The 10,646-nt window shown below is 41.1% G+C and overlaps 1 protein-coding gene across 1 annotated transcript in view; it reads left to right on the top strand.

The window, feature by feature from the left end:
• galnt1 (polypeptide N-acetylgalactosaminyltransferase 1) overlaps positions 1-8,228 on the top strand; it is a 61,883-nt gene extending 53,655 nt beyond the window's left edge. Inside the window, exons 11-14 of the mRNA XM_023331086.1 lie at positions 2,125-2,264; positions 2,373-2,471; positions 4,455-4,589; positions 5,188-8,228. Of these exons, the coding sequence (XP_023186854.1) occupies positions 2,125-2,264; positions 2,373-2,471; positions 4,455-4,589; positions 5,188-5,334 (521 nt within the window). The 3' untranslated portion in view covers positions 5,335-8,228. The remainder of the gene's footprint in view (positions 1-2,124; positions 2,265-2,372; positions 2,472-4,454; positions 4,590-5,187) is intronic.
• The last annotated feature ends 2,418 nt before the right edge of the window (positions 8,229-10,646 follow it).

A 10,646-nucleotide genomic window follows, 5' to 3' on the forward strand; every position in this document is an offset into this window, starting at 1 on the left:
TCGGTTTATCATAGTTCATTTTTATTATCAGAGAATGATAATAATACAGTATTGTTGGCAATATTGTACTGCTTACCCACCTCTGCTTAAGAGGCTATTAGATTTATTTCAGTTTGTGTTTTAAGGAGATGTTTTCAGTGTTTTATGTCTAAAATATCCAAGTTAATGCAAAGCAAGAACATTACATCACCGCCGTTGGCTCAAACCTTTGAACCGGCCCAGCAGCGTGGTAACTCTCCAGGTTTTAGCTCTGAACTGCGCGATGCCATCTGTGGAAAGCCAGCCTCCTCATTAAAATAAGAACTAGTGACACACATGTGTGTTTGACATGTTTGTTAAATGCACTTAGTTAAAAACTTACCAAACACGCACACTCTTACACACACACACAGGCACACATGCAAACAGAAACAAAAACATTTCCTCTTCCTGATTGGCACGGTGACTGGGAAATAAACACGAGGTTGAATTTCCAGCGTCAGCTGGCATGGGATGCTGCCGGGAACCACAGGAAGCTGTTCCTGCGGTCAGCCGACAGTTATACAGTCGGCAGTGAAAAGGCTCATTGGACCATTAATATTTTATTACTGATTATTAATGTATCAGTATTTTAACAAGCGAGACAGGAGGGAAGTGTGGAAGAGAGGAGCTGAAGTTAAGACAGTCCTGATATCCCGAGGGATGGACGGGAGCTTAGGCTCCTCCAGCCGTCTGTCTGCATCATCAGGCTGATAGAGAGACCTGCAGAAAGGAACGCAGCCAATCACTTCAAGGGAATAGCATTCTCACCAGGTCGTTCTGATATTTGCATAGTTTTATCATGGCATGATTTCTGAACTGCTTGCACTCACCTTACTGGAAAGCAGACATTTGCCAAAAGATTAGTGCTCAGAAAACGTAATAAAGAACGCCTTCCTCTGTAATTTTGAGGCAGTGCAACGTGCTCTACATACACTGCTTTTTATTACATCTCCGCTTTTGCACTCTCTGCAAACGCACGTCTGTATTTCTTTTTTTTATTGCATATGTTTTCTTGCACAAACATGGCAGGTCTGTCAGACTAATCCATGCTGTCATGGAAACATGACAGAATAAAGAAAGAAAACTCTGATCTCATGGATTACACCTCGCTGGAGGCTCCAGGACTCCTGTCACTCTCACTTGTCCAAATAAAGTCATGAAAAACAGAAATGCTGGAACCCAGGTGTTTGAATGTTGTTGCTTTCAACATGACATTAAACATAAAAAGTATGGTAATAAGGTTTCTCATTATTTTTATTACTACTTTCTTGTTTAAACGCACAGGACGTTTTCAGAATGCCTGCTTCTGGTTAAGACACTGCGACTTATAAACATATTCACATTTGTCACAACCGCAAACCTACTTGAGTTTCATTGGGTTTTTATATGGCAACACAACATTGTGCATAAATGTGACATGAAGGGAAGGAAAGAAATATCTGTGTTAAAAAAAAATTAAGATGGTGAAATCGAAAAAGTGCATCATGCATTTTTAATCTGCTGACTAATTCAGTTCTTTTCAACCCTGCTTTTTCTGCAAGTATTCAGGAGGATGTTTCTACCAGCTTTGCACATCTGGAATCAGAGGCTTTTGTCATTTCTTTGTGCTTAATAGCACAAACTCAGATTTAACGGGGAGCATCTTTGAATACTAATTAAAAGCTTTTCTTCGGATTCTCAACTGGATTTAGGTCTGGGCTTCGACTTGACCATTAATTAACACATGAATGTGATTTGATATAAACCATTTCATTGGAGCTTCAGGTGTATATTTTTGATCGTTCTCCAGTCTTAAGTGTTTTGCAGCTTTTCCTCCAGGATAGTTCTGTGTTTAGCCACATCCATCTTCAGCTTCGCGGTACATGATGCTGCCACCACCATGTTTCACTGTGGGGATTGTGTGCTCAGTCTGTGATGTTAGTTAGCGTAACTCATGACTGTATTTAATAGTCCAATGTGCCTGGATGACAAGATTTATTAAGAACACGTCATGTGTTTTGTTTACAAGCAAAACTTTTCATGCAAAGTAACTTTTCAGCAGTCATGACCGCCTTCAGGCAGTTTTCCACGTTAATGCATGAATGTCTGTGTTTGCGTCTCCAGGTGTGACCAAGGTGGACTACGGTGACATCTCAACTCGCACCGCTCTGAGACAAAAGCTCCAGTGTAAACCCTTCAGCTGGTATTTGGAGAACGTCTACCCTGACTCCCAGATCCCCCGGCACTATTACTCGCTGGGAGAGGTACGCTCACTGACGTACACGCCCACATGCACACACACACAGACTGCGCCACTGTCCACACTGCGTTAGTAGGTGATCCTCACTTTGATCTGTGTGGGTTTGCCTCAGATCCGTAACGTGGAGACCAACCAGTGCCTGGACAACATGGCCCGCAAGGAAAATGAGAAGGTTGGCATTTTCAACTGCCACGGCATGGGAGGCAACCAGGTGAGTAAGCAGTTCCTGCTGTAGCAAAAAAAAAAAAAAAGTCCTGAAAATAAATGTGCACAAGATTTATTGTGGAAACCAGAAACATTTTTTAGCAATTATTTACAACATAATTACCAGACTGAAGATCTTGCAGCATCTTGCAGATGTAACTGTGGCAAAGGGTGATTCTGTTAAATACTGACTCCGTGTTCTTTCACTTCCTCTTCATGACAATGAACTTTGTGTTTGTCTGTGGGATACAGTTGAAACCAGACGTTTACATGCCACCAAAGGAAAGATACAAACACCATTTTTTCCTCATTGTCTGAAGTTAAATCAGACCAAACTTCTGTTGTTTTAGGTTAGTTAGAATCGTTAAAATAATTTCTTTTTGCTAAATGCCACAATAATTGGAGAATTTGTCCGTGATCTACCTTTTAATGTCTTAAAAATCAGAAGTTTACACACAGAGTAATTACTGTCCCATTACACAATGAGGGAAGGCATCGATAATGATGTCATGTCTTTGGAAACTTCTGATTGGTTAACTGACACATTTTAATTAATTGGAGGCACCTCTGTTTATGTATTTAACAGCCGTATGTTGTACACACTGCTTCCTTGTGTAACATCATGGGAAAGTTGGAAAAATCAGCCAAGACATCTGGAAGAGAATTGTGGAGCGTCACAAGTCCAGTGAAGCTGCATTAACCTTTCCAAAAAATCATACGTACGTAGATATAAACATAATAGGGAATGTCCAACCATCATTCAACTTAGGAAGGAGACAGGTTCTGTGTCCCAGAGATTAACGTGTTTTGGTCCAAAATGTACAAATCAATCCCAGAAGAAAAGCCAAAGACGTTGTGAAGACGCTGCTGGAATTGGTGAGGCAGTGTCATTATCCTCAGTGAAACATGTCCTGTACCGACAGGGACTGAAAGGGAATTCGAGGTAGAAGCCATTACTCCAAAAGTAACATAAAAAGATAGATTGCAGTTTGCAAATGCACACAGAAACAAAGTCTTTCATCTTTGGAGAACGTACACTGCTCAAAAAAATAAAGGGAACACTCAAATAACACATCCTAGATCTGAATGAAAGAAATATTCTCATTGAATACTTTGTTCTGTACAAAGTTCCATTTGCACAACAGCAGGTGAAATTGATTGTCAATCAGTGTTGCTTCCTAAGTGGACAGTTTGATTTCACAGAAGTTTGATTTACTTGAAGTTTGATATTGTGTTGTTTAAGTGTTCCCTTTATTTTTTTGAGCAGTATATTTGGAAACGCCATCCCATCTGTGAAGTACGGTGGTGACAGTATCGTGTTGTGGGGCTGTTTTTTCAACAGGACAAACTGGTGCCTTTTATAAAATAGATGGCATAATGAGGAAAGAACATTATTTGTAAATATTAAAGCAACATCATGCAGGACGTTAAAGCTTGGGGCTTTTCAAATGGACAATGACTCAAGGCAGACTGACTGCTATTACTGGTTGTTGACGTGAACAACAAGTTCGAAGGCTTCTGCTAGGCTTTATTCGTGACTAAAAGTATCACACCAGCGTATTTTATAGAGCAGTGATTTGAGTTATTTCAATGTTCTTCCATCACCTGAAATAACTCCTGTAAGCTCCAGGACTGAGTCCGATCTTCCTGGAGCTTCTTCAGGACTTTCTGAACCGAGAGCCTTTGGGAGTGAAACATCAATGAGACTAAAGCTAAAGTCAGGCAGATGCCTGCATGATGTCACAGTAAACCTGATGCTTCCTGTTAACATTTAACCCTATGAGCTCAAACTGTGGTTCTGAACCTGTAAATGAGCTTAAAATAAGCTCCTTAAAACACCGGTGTGTGTGTGTGTGTGTGTGTGTGTGTGTGTGTGTGTGTGTGTGTGTGTGTGTGTGTGTGTGTGTGTGTGTGTGTGTGTGTGTGTGTGTGTGTGTGTGTGTGTGTGTGTGCGTGTGTGTGTGTGTGTGTGTGTGTGTGTGACCTGCAGGTTTTCTCCTACACAGCCAACAAGGAGATCCGCACAGATGACTTGTGTTTAGACGTCTCCAAGCTGAACGGACCCGTCATGATGCTCAAGTGTCATCACCTTAAAGGCAACCAGCTGTGGGAATACGATCCTGTGGTGAGTGGGGAGAGATTTCTGACACGTTGCTCAACTTGACTGAGAGACTGGAATCTAGATGCTGTGCAACATTCAGATTTATGCACTTAATTGTGTGGATTCAAACTCAGGATGCAAGTTTTTGATTAATGAAAACAATAAATCTAAAGTTGGTAGATCTTATTGATTGACTAGCAATTAAATGATACGTGTCAGTTTTCTTAAAAACCTGAGCGTTTCCTTGTATCAAATGAGTCGATTGTCTTAATAAGCTGAATTGAAGAAAGAAAAAAACAGAGTGAAATTTTAACATATTGTCAGCTGATTGTCAGACCATTTCTCTTTCCCGTTCTGGTAATGGCTCGGCCATCTTTATTTCTGTATCAATCTCTCTGGTTGAGGATGACCTGCAGTGCCTCTTCTGGATGGCAGCCAAACTACAATACTAAAAGAAGGTCTAAGCGAATGTTATTAGTTAATCGATTGGCACAGACTTTAACCTAATAAACAATTAATCGACAATCAGTCATAAGTCAATTAATTGTTTGCTTCCCTAGTTTTAAAAATGTATTCTGTAGCTGGATCACATGTGCTCCTTTACCGCCCTCTGTCTGTGCAGAAGCTGACTCTGGTCCACGTCAACAGCAACCAGTGCCTGGACAAGGCCAGCGAGGAGGACAGCCAGGTGCCCAGTGTCAGAGACTGCACACACTCACGTTCCCAACAGTGGCTGCTTCGCAACGTCACACTACCCGAGGTCTTCTGACCGCACTCCGCACACTCCCAAACGTACACCCCCACACACACACACAGCAGCCCAGAGCGAGCGGTCAGACGAGCGGGCATGTTTTATTCAACTCTGGCACGAGGACAGAGACTTCCCCGGAGGGGATTCAGGAGGACGGATGGGACGGTACTACCTCTGCCAGAGATCAGAGGACGGAGAGTCTTCAAGCTTCCTCAGAGCGAACAGAGAGGACTGTAGAGACTCCCTCTAAGAGACCATATCTGTTGTTTTACTTTTCTTTTGGTGTTTTTTTTAATGAAGAGATTTTAAGAGTGACTGGCTCTAGAACCGTGGAGTCGAGGTTCTGCACACAGCTTCCCCTCAGCTCATCACTTAACGTTTACTGACTGCCTGCGATCAGTGTGCATGGGTGGGCGTGTGTGTGTGTGTGTGTGTGCGCGCACTTATCTGTCTGTTTGACCCGAGATGAATGTATGCTTTTAGAAGGGGGGGCCTGAACATTTGGTTTTTGCTTTCCTTAAGTTCCTGTTTGTTTTTTTATTTAATTTTATAACGGACATTGAACATGAACTCTTATGAAGAAGGATGCATGTTGGGGTGTGTGTGTGTGTGTGTGTGTGTGTGTGTGTGAGAGAGAGATTACGTCTTGTGCGTGTGGACGTGTCAAAACCCCTCCCTGCAGTCTTGCAGCAGTGTATGTCCCCCTCTGGTGTTACATCTCGGTATCTCATCTTACAGACTGAAGCATCCAAGCTGAGGATTTTCCAAGGGAGGGAACGTAATATAAACAAACAAAAAAAAAAGAGAGAGAAAACTCAACCCGATGTCTGCCAACAGCAGAAATGTAGAGGTATAGAAATATGTTTGTGATATCTTCAGATTTCTATGTCCAGTTTTTACATGCCTTTTCTGTTTCTACTTATGTCAGTAACTTTTAGTTTTTTTTTAAGGATGTTCAACGTACAGCCAACGCACACGCAAAAAACACAACAAGCTACTTTATATTTATCTGATACCTTCTGCCTGCTGTAGTGTTTAACCATCAGAAACTCTCCTACGAAACACTACAAAGCCACACACTCTCTGTAAAAGGCAGTTCGTACAGGTGCATCGCAGTAAATAAGAATATCATAAAACATATTTCAGTAATTCAGTTTCAAAAATGAAACTCTGATAGCGTAGATTCCTTTACCATGTTGACTAAATCAAATGTTACTTTTGATACTTCGGGCTCACAGCTAATAAAACCCCAAAGTCTCTGGGAATTAAAATATTATGTTGAACCAAAAAAGCAGATTTTTACAGCAGAGCGTTTGCTTATTGAAAATCATGCATCAATGCAGCGTAGCACGGAGGCAGCCAGCCTGTGAACACTGGCAGCTCTCATCTCACCTACGTTGATGTTTCTCATCTTCTTAATAACTCTCCACAGATTACTTATGACCATGTCCTGCTGGTAAATGAAATAAACCTTTTCAATGGGAAGCATGACAGATAGGCTCTAAAAGTTCCTAATAGACAGCTGTGCTGACTTTAGACTTGGAGCAATGGACCAACAGATGAGAGTAGAGTCCCAAATCACTGCTGATTGTGGAAACTTCCCAACTTGGATTCTCATCACTCTGGGGACCTGATTCCTAAATGAAATCCAAACTTTTATTTAATCTGAGAAGAGGGCTTTTTTCCACTCCTCTGAGTTTCTGAACAGCTTACGTCCTGTAGATACTCCTCACTTTATGAATCGCACAAAAAAATTATAGGTTTTACTTCGTAGCCTTGTCAAGCCTGAGATGTTTCTGACACGTTTTTCCTTCCACTAAACTTTCCATTAATATGCTTGGAACAGTCAGCTTGTTTTTAGTAATGAGCTTTTGTGGCATATCCATATGGAGGCTGTCAGCGTCGCTCTGCTACACAACAATCCAGTCAGCCGTCTTCCCTATGTTGTGGTTGGTTTGACGTAATATTATAATCTTTTGGGAAACTGAATTTTTGGGGGGGGTTTCATTAGCTGAACACCGTAATCATTCAAATAAAAAGTAAGAAAAACTGTGTGTAACAAGATTGAGTTACTGAAATAAATCGACTATTTATTGGTGATCTAGATGCAAACGTTTTTCCCACATCGACCTTTTTCAGAAAATACACTCCAAGAGCTTTTATTCTGCTGTGGAGTGTGTTGGATGAATCTGTGCAGGTATGAATGTGCTTCTCTTCAGTACTTCTCCCAGTTTGTCAGCTCCATGTTTACTAGGTCAAACTTGATTTTTGTTTTGTTTTTGGAAGAACCCATACAGCTGAGCACGTCTCATGTCTGCATATTCACTTTTTCAGCGGTCCAGCTGCTGTTAGGATGCATAAGCAGCGTTTATTTGGTGTTTTAGAAAAATTAAGCAGTGAGAAAATAACAGTGGAGCGACGAGAATATATCTGACATTATATCTGAATTCATAATCATGTCGTTTTTTCTTTTTTTCTTTTGCAAGTCTACCGGCAGTATTTCTACATTCATATTTCAGCCTCAGACAACTGAACCATGTCATTATCATTTCAACCATCATACTGTGTTTTTTTTTTGTTGTTGTTGTTTTTGTTGTGTTGTCACTCCTGCTGCTGTACGTCAGAGCTGGAGTCGTTTTGTAAAAGTTTGAAACATTTCAGCTTCCTCCAGTGGAGGAAGGGTTTACACGAAAGAGAGAGAGCGAGAGAGAGAGAGAGGAGGCCATCGACTGGACTTTCATATCTGAGCCTCAGAGTGACTGTGACGATGTTTTTGATAGTGAGACCGAGGGAGTGTATCATTTGTTCCCATGTCAGGGGGGGGGGGAGAGAGCGGGGTTAAAAAGAACTGACATGTCCAGGCTTCCACACTGAGCTGATCCAAATGTAGAAAATAAAGGTGAAAAGGTTTACAGAAGAACTCGAGGAGTGTGTTGATTTTTCTGCGCAAACACACCACAAACTTTGCATTTTTCCAATAATTGCAGTTCATCTCTGCCAACTCTTTTCTCCCACCTATGCCAAAATGTGCACCTCCAGTCAGAAACGTGTAGTCATTAACAGCAGGAATGTCAAATTAAACGTTTGGGTTTAATGATTCATTTTACTTTTCCAGGTTGTAATGATTATCTCAGGCTGTCCGCTGTGCGTCTTCCTGTTCTCTCTCTGTAACCTGTCGTCTCTGGCAACTGACAGAATAAAGGTCACCAAACCCTAAAAGCAAGAATTGGGTGCACAAGTGAAACCTGTTGGGATTTTCTCGAATCAGTAGAGTCAGTTACAGATTGTGATGGACCGAGCAGTTAAGGAACAGCCAGGCACCGGTTCAAAGTCAAAAATAATTGTTTTTTATTTAACCCAAAACAAAACTTGGGTAAATAATAGAAAAAATGACAAAATTTGGGCCCATAAAAGAGGTCAAAGTAACAGACATCAACTCAGACTAACTCAAAAAACAGACCTCCCAAACAGAGACAAAAGGGGACTTAAATACTGGCTGATCAGGCCACATACAAAACTCAAAGGGGAAAATACACAGAAACCTAACTGAAACTAACATAGCAAATCCCATTCCCCCCCTCTGGATGATGAGTAATGGTGTGAACCAATTTGCAGTCTCAGCTGGCTTGCTCCACCCCTTCTCCACCTCTCTGCTCTCCTAAGGATTGGGCAGCCAGCACTTAAACTCAGAAACAAAACAAAGATTAAATCAAGCAAAACACAACAATATAAACTAAAATGTGCGCACTTATTCTAGAATACACTGTGATGTGTTGCTTTCTAAACAAAACCAGTTATTCTGTAAATTAAATCCTAAACTTAAAGAAATCCAAATATAAGTGAAATGAACTTATTGCGTGTGGTGAGAGTGAATATTACCACATTTGTGTGGCTGTAACTGCAGCCATCACACAGATTTAAGCTGAAATACATACATAAAGTCCAACTGATATTTAAATAAATGGTTTTTCAACCAAGTACTCTGCAGCCACACATTCTTCTAGCTACGAGACCTGATTCTTTCTGGATATTTGACTTTTTGTAAGCATAATATTTACCTGCTTTATTAGTTCCCAATAAAGCAGGTATTGCTTTATTGGGCTCTATATAGAGCATATATATGAGCTCTATATAGAGCCCATATATATGAGCTCTATATAGAGCTCATTTATATGGGCTCTATATAGAGCCCATATAAATGAGCTCTATATAGAGCCCATATAAATGAGCTCTATATAGAGCCCATATAAATGAGCTCTATATAGAGCTCATATAAATGAGCTCTATATTTGGCTCATTTTTCCAAGTTTAAATTCTCTGCAGGCATGGCCCATGCTTGGCCATTTTTATTTAGTAAATAACAATTTGCCCCTTTAATTTCTGGAGTAACACTTTGACCCAGGTCTTGTTTCTTTCATAATTCCCTCCATTATTTATTGTTCTGTCAGAGTATTATTGGAGTGTTAACATCAATCATACTTTCCTTTGATCGGCTATTCTTAACGCCTTTAGTTAGCTCGTGACTGAAAGAGTGCTGTAATAAAACCTGAGAATTACATGGTCAGACGGTGTGAAACATGGCCACTGCTGTAAGCCATTCTTGCACATTGACTAGATAAATCTCTCATCTCCGCCACAGTGAGAAACGAGCGGCTGGATGAGAGATGAGCCTGCGCTGAAACCCGAGAAGTCTGATGGGACTGTTCTCCGGCCTATTAATAAACATGAAGGTCCAGTGTGAAAAAGGGGCGGGGGGGAGAGAGAGGAAGCCGGGCCGCAGACTAAGTGTTTGATGCAGAGTGGATTATTCAAACTCCCGATGAATTATTCATCTGAAAGGATTTGGGTCCAACGAGAGCCATCAGGAAGACATATTAGACAACAGCTTTTAGCTCTAGAGCCTGCGAAACGTGTCGATGCTTGTGCATTTATTTTCAGACAGCATCTGGTGGATGCATGCGTGACACGTTTACACCGCTCCAGCTCAGCACCACCATGAAGTGAAAGCAAACAGGAAGCGCCAGGCTCTAAGAGCAAATGACACTAATGACTCTGCTATTGAAGAGATTTAAATCTATGATCTGGTTTTGTGCCACAGACTTCAGCAGAATGATGTGCAGAAATGCCTCACAGCTGCAGCCTGGAGGGGAGAAACTGAGAAAAGACAGAACCAAAGTTTGATCAGAGCAGCAGGGTGAATTGGTTTACTTTGACTCAAGGCCTTCAAATGTTGTTGATTTGTGTTGTTGGAAATTACCTTCTCAGTTCAGATGCTTTCAGTCTCTCCTTATTTAGTCATGTATTTGGAAACACTTGTTGACTGTTTCAAC

The sequence above is a fragment of the Xiphophorus maculatus genome, chromosome 3 (assembly GCF_002775205.1).
Source record: "Xiphophorus maculatus strain JP 163 A chromosome 3, X_maculatus-5.0-male, whole genome shotgun sequence".
NCBI lineage: Eukaryota > Metazoa > Chordata > Actinopteri > Cyprinodontiformes > Poeciliidae > Xiphophorus > Xiphophorus maculatus.